This window comes from Amaranthus tricolor, chromosome 14 (genome assembly GCF_026212465.1).
Source record: "Amaranthus tricolor cultivar Red isolate AtriRed21 chromosome 14, ASM2621246v1, whole genome shotgun sequence".
Lineage (NCBI taxonomy): Eukaryota > Viridiplantae > Streptophyta > Magnoliopsida > Caryophyllales > Amaranthaceae > Amaranthus > Amaranthus tricolor.
Window position 1 is genome coordinate 20,972,779 of NC_080060.1, and position 19,376 is coordinate 20,992,154.

At 37.3% G+C, this 19,376-nt stretch overlaps 2 protein-coding genes across 2 annotated transcripts; one reads left to right on the forward strand and one right to left on the reverse strand.

The window, feature by feature from the left end:
• The first annotated feature begins 443 nt into the window (after window positions 1-443).
• On the forward strand, window positions 444-5,149 carry LOC130799137 (COP1-interactive protein 1). The gene is made up of 3 exons (XM_057662222.1): window positions 444-599; window positions 1,382-1,569; window positions 2,473-5,149. The coding sequence occupies exons 2-3, from the start codon at window positions 1,470-1,472 to the stop codon at window positions 4,836-4,838; spliced, it is 2,466 nt and encodes an 821-aa protein (XP_057518205.1). The 5' UTR covers window positions 444-599; window positions 1,382-1,469; the 3' UTR covers window positions 4,839-5,149.
• Window positions 5,150-9,027: 3,878 nt separating this feature from the next.
• On the reverse strand, window positions 9,028-10,125 carry LOC130799416 (uncharacterized). The gene is made up of 2 exons (XM_057662511.1): window positions 9,691-10,125; window positions 9,028-9,534 (listed from the first exon to the last, which is right to left on the reverse strand). The coding sequence occupies exons 1-2, from the start codon at window positions 10,123-10,125 to the stop codon at window positions 9,028-9,030; spliced, it is 942 nt and encodes a 313-aa protein (XP_057518494.1).
• Between the last annotated feature and the right edge of the window lie 9,251 nt (window positions 10,126-19,376).

Consider the following 19,376-nt stretch of genomic DNA (forward strand, 5'->3'; position numbering starts at 1 on the left):
ACAGAACATCAAAGCATCAAATTTTCAAAAAAAATGGAGAAAACTTCTACAACAACGCACATACCTTCAGAATTTCAGAGAAGAGGTGATGAAAGTTATGAGTGATTTGAAATGGGAGTTGAGGGTGTAAATGGAGTATTTATTGAAGTTGAAATGGAAGCAGCGTGGATTAAGAAGAGTTTGCAATCACGCGCACGTATTTGGAGCTCAAATGGCATAGTCAACGCCTGAAAGTTGACAAAAGTCACCGGAAACTGATTTAAGGTGTTTTTTCAATAAAAAGTTTCTTAAAAGATGTTTTTTACAAAAAAAAATTTTAAAAGATATTTTTTTACAAAAAAACTAATTTTATAAGGTGTTTCTTTGTAAATTTGTCAAAATACTATTGCATCCCAAAAGACCTCAACTCCTCAAAATAAAAGAAAATTTTTTTGGGGTTTTCTGAAGCTCCAAATCAGACAAATCCTCCTTGTATAATAGTTTCTCTCTCATCCATCACTTTTTCTCTCTCCTTCCATTTCTCCCCCTCGGTGTTTCAATTTCTACTGACTACTGCAGACGAAGAATCCAAGTGTTTCAGCTTCTCCCTTCTTCTTCAGGTAATTAACTTTCAAATCCTAAATCATTTATCGATTAATTATAGAAGTATATGATTTATGTTTGATTATACTGAAATCGTATGCTTTTGATCTGTTGTTTGATCAAAATTGCTGAAAAGTTGGTGATAATCTTAACTTTTTTCTGAAAAGTTAACTGATTTTGGCTCTGCTTATGTGGAAAGTATTGCACTAGTTTCTTTGATTCTCGTCACTTAATTGAAGATTCATCAAATTCCCGCTCCGGAAATCTTGATTCATGGTTTTTCTCTTGATTTCGAGATTTTTTCAACAAAATTTGACGGTTTTTACTGTATCTAAATTCTAATACTTATCTAGAGTTTTAGTTGCATGCAATGAATTCAGTTTTTTTACTCAACCGTACAAAGAATTCCGATGGCATTTTCGATCTTTTTCATCTTTTTATCTCGATTTTGTTTTTATGATTTTCTGAATGTGATATATCCACTGAAATCTCGGTTTCTTACAATTTTTTAGTAACATCGTTTTTGATGTTGAATAATTAGTAGTACGTAACATTTGAGAAGCTCTTAAAATCATATGAAGAAATTATATCTATTTCCTGAAATTCAATTATATCCATATCTTGAGGTGTCATGAAATCTCCTTGGTTGATAAGGGGGCATTTTCTGGTAGACGATAATAATAAAGCAAATAATCCTTTTTATTAATAAAATCCACTTGCTTATCATTATGAAATCTAGATTTTTATTTCCAGCTGACAGTGACAAAACATAGCTTGCTAATACATTTATATAATCCAGGTACTACTTCTACTTCCCTGTCTTGAGCAGTCGAGCTTCATCAGATGTACAGAAGCTGAGAACTAGTTGAAGTAACAAGCTAGCGAAAATGACAAAGAAGCGACACCGTATCAGAAGTTCAATAAAGTCTTTTTTCGAAAAGCACACCGATCCTGAAGAACATGAGAAGCTCGAAGAAACGAGAAAAGGTATGCTCCTTTAGCTTGGAATTCTGTTCTTCAAACTTTAGAAGGATCGAGTTGTCTTCAGATTTATCCTTGTATTTTTTGGTGGCCTATGTGCATTTTGCAAGTTCAGTCTATTCGATTTTGGTGTTAGAGCTTTGGCTTTTGTAATGATAGAAAGGCTTATGATATTACGCTGTAAAAGACGCACATAATTGGAGAATTAAATCATATATTGGATCTCTGTTGGGAAAACTCATTTACTATATATCTTGTTGCAAGACGAGGGAGCCAAAATTTTATAGCTTTTTCGTTTCGGATTATAGAAGACTTTAGTAAACGATTTATTAAATTCTTTTATTATGTGTAGTTCTCGATGATGTTTTGTTACTTGATGATATTAGGGTAACAGTATTTTTGTTGCTTAGTGTATGTTGATGCATCCAACAATTGAAAATAATTTCTATCTCCTTTGCAAATTGGCAACCGTTATTGAACATCTTCGTCAAAGACGAAATGAGTTGAGCTAATTATCTCTTGGTCTTATCTTTGTCAAATTCTCATGGAAAGTACTTTTACGGCCCGTTTGATTGTTGGTAATAAATGATGAAAATGATAATGAAAAGTTGGTGTAATTTATTTTTGGGAAATTTTCTTGACAGTGGTCATACTTGCTATATATGAATGACCTTATTTTCTTGGCAAAATTTATTCCAATGTTACCATTAAAAAGGTGGTATTAAGAGATAATGTTAATTTGTGACAAGTTATTTTTTATGATGAAAGTTTCTTTATCTTGGTAATGACATGTACATTTTTTGAAAACTTACACTATAAATCATTCTCATTATCGCCATTTGGTACCAACAGCCAGTTAAGATTAAATCACTGGAATGCGTGAATTAACACGTTTCTTGTGTGTTGAAGGTATGGAGGAGAAAAAGAAAAAAATATTGGACTTTGTGAAAAACAATGAAGAAAATGATGAATCAAAAAAAGGGCCTATAGCCGAACTCATAGAGGATTTCCACAAACAGTATGAATCTCTCTTTTCTCACTATGATCGTATCACTGAAAACATGAAGGAGAAAGTTAACAGGCCGCAGCAAGAAAAAGAGAAATTCTCATCATCCTCTTCAGATTCAGAGTCACACTCTGACAATTCTTCCAATGGAAAAGACAGCAAAAATGGTAAACTTGAAGATGAACCAAATGAATTTCAGAAAGAGCTTGAAGCTGCAAAACTTGAAATTGCAGATCTCAGGAATGAAAGAGAAGAACTTAATTCAAAATTAGAGAACTCTATTAAGACAGCAACTGAACTGACTCAACAAAATAAAGTACTGATGCGAGAGCGTGATATTCTATCTACTGAGAATGAAGACGTGATGAAAAGACTTGAAGAAGAGAACCAATTAGTAGAGAAGTTGAAAGGTGAGGTTGATCAGTTGCAAAGTGAGAAAAAAGACTCTGAGCACAAATTGGAGTCGACTACCCAGGAGTCCTCTCAGATAAAAGTGGAGCTAGAGGAACTGAAAGCAGAGGCAAGTAGCTTGAAAGAAAAACTAGCTGAGCGGGAACTAGAAATCTTGTCCCTAAAGGAGATGCACAATGTACATACCAGTGGAGCTTCAGAACAAATGAAGGCATTTGAGGAACAAACAAATAGTTTGATACTTGATTTAGAGACATTGATGGGGGTAAAGAGAAAAATGGAGGAGCAGTTTGAGAGTAAAGACGCAGAAGTTAGACGATTGGCTAAAATAGGTGATGAAGCATTAACTGAAATCAAGGAATTGCAAGAGCAGATTAGCACATTAGAACATGAATTGAAGAACTTGCGGATTCAAGAACGAGAGATGAAGTTGGATCTTGAGAGAAAAGACGAGGATATTGCAGAGTATCGGATACAGATAGAAGGTTTACATGAGAAATTGAATAGCAGTGATGCGCTTCTGAAACAATTTTTTGAAGAAAAAGAAGCTTTGACAGCTCAGTTGAAGGACCGAGATCGAGAAGTAAAAATGCTTCACAGCCATAAAACGGGACTAGAAGAGCAATCAACGACAAGCAGCAGCGAGGCCGCTCAATTAAAAGAAGAGGTAAAAAGGTTGCAAGATAAGATTCAAGAATTGGAGAAGGTGTTACAAGAGGGAGAAGAAGAGTCAATTGCTGTGCAGGAAAAACTCAAGGATGAAGAGAAAGAAGCGTCTTTGAAGATTAAAGCCTTAATGGATGAGATCAGCGATTTAAAACAGAAGTTGGAAGAAGTTCAAGCCATTAATAGCCAGTTGGAGGCTCAAATTGAGGAGAAACAAGAATATATAGCAGATTTAAACCTGCTTGAAACTGAAAATTCTGAATTAAAAAACAAAATAGAAGATCATCTCAGGAAAGTGAAAGAATTAGAAGATGAGCTGAGTAACAGGAAAGAGCAGTGTGAACAGCTCGAAACTTGTGTTCAAGAGACCGAGTCAGAGCTCCAAGGAGCAGAGAGGAAAGTCAAGGAGCTGAAAGAGGAATTGGGCATGAGTTTTGAATCAAAAGATGAGAAAATTTTGGAGCTTGAGGTATTAGTTGAAGACCTGAAAAGAGATCTAGAGTTGGCTATAGATGAAGAAAAGACTGCCTGGGAGAAAACCCGCACAATCGAAGTCCAGCTTCGCTTGGCAAACCAGAAGCTTCGGATCACTGAACAACTACTTATTGAGAAAGAAGAGGTATTTAAGATTGCAGAAATGAAACATCAAGAAGAATGCTTAAAGCTAGAAAACAGAGCCACAAGGCTCTCTGAAGCACTTGCTGCTAATAAGGAAGCTTATTGTGGAATGATTATGGACATCTCAGAGAATATGAACATAGAGCTAACAAACATGGAGTCCGTCACAAAGAAGTTTGAGGATGATCACAAGAAATTTGCAAACATGATCTTCAGAATGTCGGAAGAGGTCCGAACTGTTAAGCACTGTGCAGTAGGGATGAGTGTCGAGAGAGACCAGTTAAAAGAGCAGTTAAAGAACGAAAAAGAAGAGGGACTAATGATGAACAATAAGATAGGAAAACTGGAAGTCGAGCTTGACAATGAGAAGGGAGAAAAGGAGAAGCTTTTTGCAGCAGTGAATCAGTTGAAAAAGGCAACGGGAGAGATGGATGTCACACTGAAAGAGCGAGATGAACAGAAACGGCAAGCCATTAGGCAGCTGTGCTTGTGGTGCGACAACGTGCGAACCCAATATGAGGAACTCAAGATGGCCGTCTCCAAGGCTAGTGCACAGAGAAGGCAGGGTAGATAGAATACCGTCTGGTAAATTTTTGATTTTATTTTTCGTATCATCCAATTAATTTTGGCATCGTGTATTATTCTTAATGTTTTTGCCGTCGTGTGGTGTAAAATAGGGTGTATATCCTTATGTCTTGGCTTTTTTTTATTTTCTAAAGTAGAGATTTTATTTGTTTTATCATCTAATCTACATATGTGAAGTCCCTTTGTTTTTGATCTGAAACAAATTTCTTTTTTAGTTTCTTTAATGATTTGTTTATCTGATATTTTGTTGCTCAATTAATGTTTGGATCATCCAATATATACTTATGTCTTGGCTTTTAATGTTTGGACTATCCAATTGATTTTGGTATCATATATTATTCTTAATGTTTTCTAATATATGCAAACATACCCTTTCAGTCACAGTTGCAAAGCAGAATTGTAATTAATGATTTCACAGTAAATATATCTGATATTTCAATCATGGGGAACTAAAGTAGAAATTATACAATATGGTCGAAACATGGAGACGCCACGTTGTATATTAGTTTATGTCAGCAAAATTCACTTTTTCCTATGGTACAAGTATTCACTCTAATGACAATTTGCAGCATCACCTAAGTAATTCAGCCAAGTATTAGAATCCTTTCCATTACTTTTATCTATTACTCTATATTAAGATTTAACACTTGTTTTAAAATAAAAAATAAAATCTCAAAATTCTCTGTATTTTGCTCTATCAACTAATTTTAACCATTAAATAATGTAATGGACTCTCTGTACATTTTATGTAGTAGAGAGGATCTTAACTCTTCAACCAGGATTGTCTCAGACATTTGCGAGACCTTGAGCAGGAAATAAAACACGGAACTAACAAATGTGCGTGTGTTCCATTAAGTAAATGAATAAAACTAATGTTAATTAATAAAAAAATTATTTAATTTCAAATTTACATGTTTCTCACTTGAAAATTTCCCTTATCAAACTTACTACTTTTGTTTCGGTGATGAAACGAGGAAGTGCAAGACACTTGAAATACTGGAAGTGGGAGCGTTGTCGGGAATGGCAATTCGCCGAAGGAAGTGACTTGAATTCTTGCAACACAACACGTTAGCCTTGTCCGAGGGGTGATCTCCCGGAAAACCCCTCCGACGCTCATGTTAGAACGGAAATCAAAGATTAATGAATAAATGATGAGATGGAGAATGTAGGAATATGCGTGTAGGGGCGGAAGTTGCTTGTATTTTTGGAAGGCTAGTGAAGAGGGTCGTGAGGATTTTAGAAGGGCTATTATCAGATGATCCTTCCCTTGATGCTGACTGCCTCTATTTATAATGATGGAGAGCAAGTTACTTTTGGGAGAAGGTTGGTTATCATGCATAGTGGTAGGCGGTTATCACCACTAAAGAAGAGGAACCATGATGGTGAGGAGTAAAGGGCAGGTATCAGAGGGAAGTTAGGGTTCTGGGAAGTTATTGGCTTATGGGCCAAGTAAGGAAGATGGGGATTACAGAAAAAACCCCTTGACCGAAAGTCAAGGTCAACACGAAAGATCAAAGGGTATTAAGGTAATATGACATTAATAAATTAAATAAATTAAATAAATTAAACAAATGTTACCATGACATTTAGCCTCACGCATGAAGGATGATGTGAGGAAATAGCCCCAACGATCGGAAACATCTTCCTTTATGCGGAAAAAATAATTGTCCATCAAAACCGAATTCACAAAGAAATACGGATGTGTAAGACACTCGAATGCCCAAGGAGACGAATATATCCACAATCTGGCAGATCTTCTAACGGATTATGAAAATTGGGCTCGTAAGCTTCGAATCAACTGCTCACACGTCGAATTCCGAGTTGTAACGAAAAAGTTACGACATGTTCAAAATGATCATGAGACACACAAAGTCCAAGAGGAAAGCAAACAAGGAAGTCGAGCCGCGGCTTGTAGCGTGCCGCGAGGTAGCCCCTGCCGTCCATACCATTCAGAAGCAAAAATGTAGATAAGAAGGCTTGATCCCGCAAACCAGGATGCATGCTAAGGATGCTCTAACCAATTGAGATAGTCTTATACGGATAAAATCACAATAATTTTTATTTTTTATTTTATTTTATTAATATTATTATTTTTTATTTTATTTTATTTATTTTATTTATTATTATTATTATTATTATTATTATTATTATTATTATTATTATTATTATTATTATTATTATTATTATTATTATTATTATTATTATTATTATTATTTATATTACAGTACTATTTACCGTGGAGTCTTAGGAGGATAATATGTCGCGGAAGTTAATTTGATTGGCCCACATACGCCTTAGAGTCCGAATAATAAATCATATGAGCGGCTGATGACGCGGCTTGGATTTACACTTAGATTTTTTAGTCTTCCCGGGGGGACCTAGGGGGTCCGACTCTTCTATATGACAGAACAGGTCTTTGAATAACTCCTCATCTTCACGAGCTTCTTATTTCACCATGATGCGGAATGAGTGCAATAGTCCGCATCTTCAACTATAAGGGCAATACGAAAATCCTTCCATACTTGGAATATTTCCAAAATGATTGGGAGCACCTGGGGGTCCGACTTATCGATATCACGGAATGATAAAATTACTTAGAATAATTTTACTCGTCTCAACGAGCCCCTCATCGTTCTTGACTAGTCTCATATTTTTTATGCCGTGGGATGAATGTAAGGGTCCGCGTCTTCAACCATATGGACAATACGCAAATCCTTCCGTACTTAGAATATTTCACAAAATTATGGGGGACACCTGGGGTTCCGACTCATCGACCATACGAACACCTTCCACAATGAGAACGGATTTTTTGGAACTTTGAAAAATTCGAAGCTGATCATGTAGGGGTTTGTAACGATGAGGAGGATGACGCGGCTTCATTTTTATTTCGCGGCTATCAAGAGTGACGTGGCAAAAGATTCGCCACATCTATAAGTCGGACGGTGGAATGAACAATCCTCATACTCAGATTTTTCGCAACGCTTTTACCTTTTGGGGTCTAAATTAGGGTTCGACTTATCGACCCTACGGCTTCATGAGGAAACCTGATAACTTAGAGAAATTATCGATATCTTCACACACCTTGGGAGTCCGACTTATCAACTCCCCGGACACATTCAAGTGTCTAGGTACTTAGAAATATTATCGATATTCCCCCTCTCATTGGGTGGTTCGACATATCGATGACACGGACATCTTCCACAATAATTGTTTCATACCTTATAGGAATTGTAGGGCAAGTGAACTCAGCTATATAGAACATTGCCGCGGAATAAATAATACCTACATGGACTCATTGTGGAATTTTCATAACTTAGAAAAATTGCAAGAAAGTTGGTCATATATAGAGTCCGACTTATAGAATCTACAGAAACAACCAATATTCTCGAAGTTCTATAGCCATCGCGGCTCCTTCGTGATATCTTCCGCAAGTTTTAAAGATTCAATTCAGAAGCCTCAACTACTTTTTGCATTTGTCGGGCAGTTCGTGGAAAATGGAATACTTCCGCGGATGTGTGGTGAACGCTTCTGTTAGCAAATGAATTCAGGACTAAATAGTATAAGGGGCCCGATTTGTCGAATTTACGAACTGGCCGTATTGGTGCCTGCCATGTTGGTGGCGACTTAGGTTAGCGGTTGAAGGAATTGTGACAAAGTGCAACGTTCAAGAGGATGACGTGACTTCAACACCTTCCACGGCTAGCATGGATGATACGGCAACTGACCACTCACGTCTATAAGTCGGACGAATTATGGGAAATTCTTTCATACTTAGATTTATCCCAAGGTGCTTAGCTTTTAAGACCCATTTTGGGGTCCGACTTTACAGATGCCACTTATTTCTGCCGAGTCTATGGATAACACTGATTTTAACAAGATTTGCAATAAGGAAGTTTAGTGGGCGTCTGATACTTGATAACTTAAGGCTGTGTTAACGGATGTCGAGTACGTTCAACAACTCTACATTTTGAAGACTAGATAATTATGAGAAAGTAGAATATAACACCGAATAATTGGAAACGTTGGAACTTGACGTTGGATGATGAATAAATTGTTGAAACTTCTGTTATATTGAAATTGAAATTGTGACGGACAAACAATTGTAACTGATGAATGAGAGCTATTGTCTAATTCTACTAACGCTGCTTTTAGTTGAAATTGAGACTGATGAATGAGGGCTATTGTCCATCTATACTTATGACGGATGGAGACTTTTCTCCCCTTCCTCTTTTGGAGGGGATGACGGAAGTTCCTCGTTTCATGGTGTTGATGAGGCATTGGCGGGCCATTAGCTGATGTAGGATACGCTTGAGTTTGCGACATTGGGCCAAGGTATGGCCATGTTCTTTGTGGTAATCACACCACAAATTGTAGTTGCGACGATCAGAGGGGGTGGCAGTAGGAGGTGGAGTTGGCAACTCGTCCGGTATGGCGAAGAATATGTCTTTTCTGTTGCGGTTGAACATCGGGTCGTTACCTCCGTCGAGCAAATTCCGTGTCCTGGCTTCCCCTTCCGTGACATATACATGTCTGGATCGTGGAGGTCCCATGTCTGATGGGAGTTCCGGATGACGCGGCATGTAGTTTTTGTCTCTTCTTGATGGATTTTCCTCTCTATTCCTTGAGGTGTGATGGGAGAATATTGGATCCTTCTTCTCTGACTTTTGCTTTTTGGGGTCAAGTGCCTGACATATCTCAGAGGCCGTGACGTAGCTTTGACACTGTTTCATGGCCTCCGCGTATGTCTTCACTTGACTCTCGATCAACTGGAACTTCAGCCTTTGAGCCTTCATTCCGTTGATAAGGACGTTTAAGGCGACTGATTCTTCCAAATCCGTTACCTCCAGCACTGCCTCATGAAATTTCCTTAGATACGATGATATGGATTCCCCTTTCAGTTGCGTTATGCTAAGCAAATGGAAGTTTGATTTCTCCTGCCTTCTGGATGCCACAAAGTGACCCAGGAATTTGTTCTCTAATTGGGCAAAAGTGTGGATACTTCTCCCTGGAAGAGAGGTGTACCACGTCAAGACTACTCCTGTGAGAGTAGTTGGGAATAATTTGCACCACAATGCTGGGTTGGTGGTGTACAGCAACATTAAGTTTTTGTATGCCATCAAGTGTTCCTCGGGGCAGGATGTTACATCGAAGGCCGTCATATTTGGGATCTTTATTTTCGCTGGATTGGGAGTATTCAGCACTTTCGGAGCCAACGGAGAGCTTATTGGCCTGGGGTCTTCGGGAAGATTACCCTCGCCAGTCTCACTCCGCGGCATTATGACGGAGCTGGTGGGATGGCTAGATCTCGTGAGTTGCGCTTTCTTCCTTTCTTCCCTCCTTTTGTCCACCAATGAATGAACACTTTCGAACGCCGTCTGCTTCTTGTTTTCCAGGTAAGTACGGGAATCTCGAGAGGCGGTTTTAGATTCACCATCTTGGGAGTCACTTCTGTTGAGGCTTGCATGGGTCCTTGATCTCTCCCGTCTCTTCTTATTTCTTCTGCTGGAACGTGACATCCCTGAGTTCCCATCCTGAAATTCGTGGATTTCGGTATCTCATTAGGGGGTTCGATTCGTTCTCGCAAATTCTTTATTTGGTCCGCCATGTCTTCCAATACTCGTTGTTGAGCAGAGTTATTATTATTTATGATGGCGCGGAGTTGTTCGGAGAAGGCAGCAGTGAGGTTTCGTGCTAGCATGTCCAGATCACGGCGAGTCACGGCTTGATTGTTAGCGTGACCCGCTGAAGTGTCTGTATCTGTGCTATGCACGGTTGCGGTTTGTGTTGGATTTCTCATGGGAGCCATGACTTTTTGTTCAACTTCCCACAGACGGCGCCAAACTGTTCTGGTGATGAAATGAGGAAGTGCAAGACACTTGAAATACTGGAAGTGGGAGCGTTGTCGGGAACGGCAATTCGTGGAAGGAAGTGACTTGAATTCCTGCAACACAACACGTTAGCCTTGTCCGAGGGGTGATCTCCCGGAAAACCCCTCCGATGCTCAAGTTAGAACAGAAATCAGAGATTAATGAATAAATGATGAGATGGAAAATGTAGGAATATGCGTGTAGGGGCGGAAGTTGCTTGTATTTTTGGAAGGCTAGTGAAGAGGGTCGTGAGGATTTTAGAAGGGCTATTATCAGATGATCCTTCCCTTGATTCTGACTGCCTCTATTTATAATGATGGAGAGGAAGTTACTTCGAGGAGAAGGTTGGTTATCATGCATAGTGGTTGGCGGTTATCAGCACTAAAGAAGAGGAACCATGATGGTGACGAGTAAAGGGCAGTTATCAGAGGGAAGTTAGGGTTCTGGGAAGTTATTAGCTTATGGGCCAAGTAAGGAAGATGGGGATTACAAAAAAAACCCCTTGACCGAAAGTCAAGGTCAACACGAAAGGTCAAAGGGTATTAAGGTAATATGACGTTAATAAATTAAATAAATTAATTAATTAAACAAATGTTACCATGACATTTAGCCCCAAGCATGAAGGATGATGTGAGGAAATAGCCCCAACGATCGGAAACATCTTCCTTTATGCGGAAAAAATAATTATCCATCAAAACCGAATTCACGAAGAAATACGGATGTGTAAGACACTCGAATGCCCAAGGAGACGATTATATCCACTTCTGGCAGACCTTCTAACGGATTATGAAAATTGGGCTCGTAAGCTTCGAATCTACTGCTCACACGTCGAATTTCGAGTTGTAACGAAAAAGTTACGACATGTTCAAAATGATCATGAGACACACAAAGTCCAAGAGGAAAGCAAACAAGCAAGTTGAGCCGCGGCTTGTAGCGTGCCGCAAGGTAGCCCCTGCCGTCCATACCATCCAGAAGCAAAAATGTAGATAAGAAGGCTTGATCCCGCAACCCAGGATGCATGGTAAGGATGCTCTAACCAATTGAGATAGTCTTACTATTGTGTAGTAACTCGCATGGATTTGTTATAAATTGATGCTTCCAACCTAATTTATGCTACTTTAATGCCGCGGAAGTTCCAATACTTAGAATATTTTTGGAACAAGATCGCCCTCAAGGGGGTCCGACTTGTCTACTATACGGATAAAATCACAATAATTTTTATTTTTTATTTTATTTTATTAATATTATTATTTTTTATTTTATTTTATTTATTTATTTTATTTATTTTATTTATTTATTTATTATTATTAATATTTTTTATATTACAGTACTACATAGCGTGGAGTCTTAGGAGGATAATATGCCGCGGAAGTGAATTTGATTGGTCCACATACGCCTTAGAGTCCGAATAATAAATCATATGAGCGGCTGATGACGTGGCTTGGATTTACACTTAGATTTTTTAGTTTTCCCGGAGGAACCTAGGGGGTCCGACTTGTCTATATGACGGAACAGGTCTTTGAATAACTCCTCATCTTCACGAGCTTCTTATTTCTTCATGACGCGGAATGAGTGCAATAGTCCTCATCTTCAACTATACGGGCAATATGAAAATCCTTCCATACTTGGAATATTTCCAAAATGATTGGGAGCGCCTGGGGTCCGACTTATCGATATCACGGAATGATAAAAATACTTAGAATAATTTTACTCGTCTCAACGAGCCCCTCATCTTTCTTGACAAGTCTCATATTCTTTATGCCGTGGGATGAATGTAAGGGTCCGCGTCTTCAATCATACGACAATATAAAAATCCTTCCATACTTAGAATATTTCACAAAATTATGGGGGACACCTGGGGGTCCGACTCATCGACCATACGAAAACCTTCCACAATGAGAACGGATTTATTGGAACTTTGAAAAATTCGAAGTTGATCATGTAGGGGTTTGTAACGATGAGGAAAATGACGCGGCTTCATTTTTATTTTGCGGCTATCAAGAGTGACGCGGCAAAAGATCCGCCACATCTATAAGTTGGACGGTAGAATGAATAATCCTCATACTTAGATTTTTCGCAACGCTTTTACCTTTTGGGGTCTAAATTAGGGTTCGACTTATCAACCCTACGGCTTCATGAGGAAACCTGATAACTTAGAGAAATTATCGATATTTTCACACACCTTGGGAGTCCGACTTATCGACTCCCCGGACACATTCAAGTGTCTAGGTACTTAGAAAAATTATCGATATTCCCCCTCTCATTGGGGGGTCCGACTTATCGATGACACGGACATCTTCCATAATAATTGTTTCATGCCTTATAGGAATTGTAGGGCAACACCAAGGCAAGTGAACTCTGCTATATAGAACATCGCCGCGGAATAAATAATACCTACATGGACTCATTGTGGAATTTTCATAACTAAGAAAAATTGCAAGAAAGTTGGTCATATATAGAGTTCAACTTATAGACTCTACAGAAACAACCAATATTCTCGAAGTTCTATAGCCACCGCGGCTCTTTTGTGATATCTTCCGCAAGTTTTAAAGATTCAATTCAGAAGCCTTAACTACTTTTTGCATTTGTCGGGCAGTTCGTGGAAAATGGAATACTTCCGCGGATATGTGGTGAACGCTTCTGTTAGCAAATGAATTCAGGACTCAATAGTATAAGGGGCCCGATTTGTCGACTTTACGGACTGGGCGTATTGGTGCCTGCCATGTTGGTGGCGACTTAGATTAGCGGTTGAAGGAATTGTGACAAAGTGCAACGTTCATGAGGATGACGTGACCTCAACACCTTCCACGGCTAGCATGGATGATATGGCAACTAACCAGTCACATCTATAAGTCGGACGAATTATGAGCAATCCTTTCATACTTAGATTTATCCCAAGGTTCTTAGCTTTTAAGACCTATTTTGGGGTCCGACTTTACAGATGCCACTGATTTCTGCCGAGTCTATAGAAAACACTGATATTAACAAGATTTGCAATAAGGAAGTTTAGTGGGCGTCTGATACTTGATAACTTAAGGTTGTGTAAACGGATGTCGAGTACGTTCAACAACTCTACATTTTGAAGACTAGATAATTATGAGAAAGTAGAATATAACACCAAATAATTGGAAACGTTGGAACTTGAGGTTGGATGATGAATAAATTGTTGAAAGTTCTGTTATATTGAAATTGAAGTTGTGACGGACAAACGATTGTAACTGATGAATGAGAGCTATTGTCTAATTCAACTAACGCTGCTTATAGTTGAAATTGAGACTGATGAATGAGGGCTATTGTCCATCTATACTCATGACGGATGGAGACTTTTCTCCCCTTCCTCTTTTGGAGGGGATGACGGAAGTTCCTCGTTTCATGGTGTTGATGAGGTATTGGCAGGCAATTATCTGATGTAGGATACGCTTGAGTTTGCGACATTAGGCCAAGGTATGGCCATGTTCTTTGTGGTAATCACACCACAAATTTTACTTGCGACGATCAGAGGGGGTGGCAGTAGGAGGTGGAGTTGGCAACTCGTCCCGGATGGCGAAGAATATGTCTTTTCTGTTGCGGTTGAACATCGGGTCGTTACCTCCGTCGAGCAAATTTCGTGTACTGGCTTCCCCTTCCGTGACATATACATGTCTGGATCGTGGAGATCCCATGTCTGATGGGGGTTCCGGATGACGCGGCATGTAATTTCTGTCTCTTCTTGATGGATGTTCCTCTCTGTTCCTTGAGGAGTGATGGGAGAATATTGGATCCTTCTTCTCTGACTTTTGGTTTTCGGGGTCATGTGCCTGACATATCTTAGAGGCCGTGACGTAGCTTTGACACTGTTCCATGGCCTCCGCGTATGTCTTCACTTGACTCTCGACCAACTGAAACTTCAGCCTTTGAGCCTTCATTCCGATGATCAGGGCGTTTAAGGCGACTGAATCTTCCGAATCCGTTACCTCCAGCACTACCTCATGGAATTTCCTGAGATATGATTATATGGATTCCCCTTCCAGTTGCGTTATGCTAAGCAAATGGAAGTTTGATTTCTTTTGCCTTCTGGATGCCACAAAGTGACCTAGGAATTTCCTTTCTAATTGGGCAAAAGTATGGATACTTCTCCCTGGAAGAGAGGTGTACCCCGTCAAGGCTACTCTTGTGAGAGTAGTTGGGAAGAATTTGTACCACAATGCTGGGTTGGTGGTGTACAGCAACATCAAGTTTTTGTATGCCATCAAGTGTTCCTCGGGGCAGGATGTTCCATTGAAGGCCGTCATATTTGGGATCTTTATTTTCGCTTGATTGGGAGTATTCAACACTTTCGGATCCAACGGGGAGCTTATTGGCCTAGGGTCTTTGGGAAGATTACCCTCGCCAGTCTCATTCCGCGGCATTATGACGGGGCTGGAGGGATGGCCTAGGGTCTTTAAGCCTCAAATTATGTTAAATCTAATTTAACGCTTTTAGATTGTTAAATCTAAAGTAACGCTTTTAGATTGTCAAATGTTTTAAATGAATAAAACTTTAAGATATTACAAGCACCACTGTAAGATTACAAGTCTATGCAACCTTATAATTTTTATTTATTTTTATTATTTTATTATTTTTTCCTTCTTAAAGAAACATGAGTTTGAGTATCAAAGGAGAAAATTATTATTCACAAGTCATTTGAGTTTTCTATTTCGTTGAGACATGATATATCATTCATACATAAGTCGGTAACTTTGTCTTGTTAAATGCTTATATGGAGTGATGGATGTTTTAATCGGATGATAATGTGAAGAAGAATCATGACAGTTTTAAAGCGTTAGCTAGATAAAATGATATTTGAAATTAAAAAGGATTCAATGATATTATAATTTGTTTTCTCATGGCCTTCTGGGCAGTTACAAGACATAAGGATAAAATAATCTGATGATGAGGTGGAATGAGCGTCTTTGTGCACATAAGATACAGTTAAATGTTTTAAGTATTTTAGAGTATCTCATTGATCACCAATTTAATAGTCCTGCCAGTCTATTGAACTGATAAGACTTAGATGAGATTCCAAATGAAGCTGACTTTACATAGGTTACTGTTTTAATAATGATTGATGTCATACGTGGTAAATTAAGTTTGGAGAGTTACCGAAGATAATGTGATCCTAATAAAAGTCAAGACGTGTTTTAAAATCTAAACATTGAAGAAACGACAATGAGTATGCGAATAGTTATAATTTGAGAGATTAATCGAGATAATGGATTATGTCTTAAACGATTATTATACAAAATCATTATCATGCGATAAATAGAGTTAAATAATATTAGCAATTGTGTTAAGAAGAGTTTTAATTTGATGTTACTAAATCATTGGATCATAGTAAGCATTTGATGAAAAGAGTTTTGAAATTTTGACGTGGTTTAATACAAACAATTATGTTATAGTTGTTAGTTCTAAGTTTCACATCTTAGGTCGAAGGGTGATTGAATCCCACTTGTTTGCGAAGGAATAATTGTGATGCATAATTTCAAGTGTTGCGTTATTTTGTTAGCTTTGTGTTGTTATACTTTAGTATAGTGTTAGGATTGTTAATGTAATAGTCATTTGGTTGCGATAACGGTGTTATAGCTAGTTAGAGGTAATGTTGTGATGGAAATATTATGGTGTAGATTGGATATTGGGAAATTAGTGTTGGTATCACAACTTTATTAAACTGTATGATACGTGACTGCTTTGCTATTGATATTGGAAATTGTGGTGATGGAGGTGTGTTCTTCAGTTATTTTTCATCTTGCAATTTTTTATGTATACATAAAATGTCATATTTATTGATCATCACTGTTATTATTAACCTATTAGTACTATTAGTACTGTCGTTATATATGTACATGATGCATTACTTTAGTCAAATATTAGTTCGTGATCTTAATTGATATAAATTCTATACTTTCAACATATCTAGTTGTATGGTAAATGAATAGCTGAAAAATGTTGGTGACCTTTGACATTGCCCTTCATGATTCTAAATCATCTTCAGATTGTCGTAATTAGAATTTAATATTATGATGGATAAAGGATATTATTTTTGAATAATTGCGATATGTGTATTAGTACCATGGCTGTGAACGCATAATTATTAACTACAGTAACTTGCTAAAATGTAATATATATAATTGGATTATATACTTGAAACATGTATTATGTTATGAGTTATTAAATTGAATTGTTAATCTACTAATCAAGTCATGATGTATGATTTAATATGTTATGAAATGATTTGGTCATATATGATTAATGAAAAGAGGATTTCATGTTAAGTAAAAGGTTAGGATTATGTTATGATAAGTAAAGTTAGCGGTGAATCGATTTGAGAGTTGATAACCAACCAGTTTTGTAAGATTCAAGTATCCTTAGGTCTAGGGTGTCAAATTGTAATACGAGTTAAGTGTTGAGAAACTTTGTGAACTTTACTTTTAGGACTTTGTTGCTTTGATATTTTACCCCCATTTATGGTTTAAATTATAATAGTTAAACCTTTCGTACATTACAAGATTATCATAAAGTACGACCTTAGGTGGTCACGTAGAAGTAGAAAAGTTTTTTTTGAAGAATTACATTAGATAACAGGACATTTCGTGTTGTTACAAGCTCAAGTGATACACTTTTTATAAGCTACATGTGCTAGATCCTTTACTCTTGTAAAAATTGAGGAGAGTTGTCTTACTAAGAGAACATATTGAGACTTAGATACTAAGGTGTGTAGTACTGAGATCATAGATCTTAAATAATTAGAATTCTATGGTCTAACCACACTATCCCTGCCTATGTTTCGAGGTTAGTGAGTTACGGGGTCGTAACTAAGTTTTAATGGGGGTAGAATGCGATAGAATTTCGCGCGTTTACACGCATTTTCTCCTGCATTTTCACACATTTTTGCGTCTATGATAACAACCTATTACAAACTTACATGCCTTTGATTGATTGTTTGAACCAATTTGTGTGATATCTACATGCTTTTGATTGATTGTTTGAATCAATTGGTGTGATATTTACATGCTTTTGATTAGTTGTTTGAGCCAATTTAGGTGATTATAAATACTAGAAATGAGATATGTATAAATATTCTGATAGATTGAGTATCCATTTGTTAATAGTGTCAATAAAGTAACGATCTGAGTCAATTCTGGAGCTTAAAATCGTTAAAACGCCTTCATGAGTTATTAGAAATACAAATTTTCATGAATTGTACTCTTATTACTCTAGTTTCGGGGACGAAACTCTTTTTAACGGGGGTAGTCTATAACACCCAGATTTTCTAATGTCATTAATTAATATTTTAATAACTTCTGGGTATTTTATAATTATATTAAATTAATTTTGAAGTAGTTTAAATAAATTCCTTTCATATGCGAATTTAAATATTATCATATATTTATATTAAAAATACAATTACGATTTCTAAATAAAGATGTTCGAATCAAAATAACTCTTTTTATTAAAATGTGTGAGCATATGAATGTGAGTATTTTAGTTGGGCCTCGCAAGAAGATGAACCTAGGTAAATAAATAAATAAATAAATAAATAAGTGTATAAATAAAATTAAAAGATGGGTTAGGGTTGTGAATACTCCTTCCCTTATTCACAAAGAAATCACGCCGCCCACCTTCCTCCTACTCTTCTTCCCTCTTTCTCTCCTCCCTCCTCCACAGCCGGCACACCACCACCACAGGTTGCCAGCCTTTTTCTCTTCACCGTGAGCAGCCAACGCAGCAGGGAAAGCCTCCCTTCCCCACAAGGAGTCACGGTTGCAGTAGCTTCCCTTGCTCAGCTTGCTGCCAACAAACAAGACCTAGGCAACCGGTTTTTGGCCCTGTGCCACCACCTCCGCGACCTCCTCTCACTTCTTCACCCTCTTGCTAGTTTTATTTTTGTGAGCCATCTCCTTTCTCTTATTTGATTTCATCTTATTTCCAATTGAAATTTATAAAGTTTATGAGAAAAGGATTAAACTTTGTATGATTGTTATTGAATCTTGTAATGAGTGAGAATTGGATTGATGACTTGAATGTACTTATGAATTAGGTTTTAGAAATATGAATGAAAAGTGTTGAACTTGTATTATTTTCATTGAATCTTTTGTGGGTAAGATTATGTTTGATGAATTGAACATATTTATGACTTAGAGTTTGAAGTATGAATGAAAATAATGGTTGTGTGCAATTTTGATGCTGCCTTAGTACATGAGCAACTTTATTTGTGTTGAATATTGGAGTTTTTTAAGGCATGGTAATTTTAATTGGCCTTGTTGAAGTAAAAGAAAGTATTAATGTTGATTATAAGTACTTTTGTTAGGTTATCGAAGTTACAAGTAAATAATATTAGTAAGGCTATGAACATAGTGTCAATTTGTTGAGAATTATTAAAGTTACTTGTTATGATGTCTTGATTATAGTTCTTCCTAACCTTGAAGAATATAATAGATGATATTGCGATGTGATAAACTTAAGATTCATCATTGTCGCCATATTAGCACTACGTTAACATTGCAAGATTTAAGTGTGAATTGATATGTTAACTTAAAGTAACGTGGATCGATATAACTCAAATTGGTTGATGTAAAGGAATGATTCACACGATCCTTTTTCTCTTAAATTGATGGGAATACTTATGTTGTGTTGAGTTAATG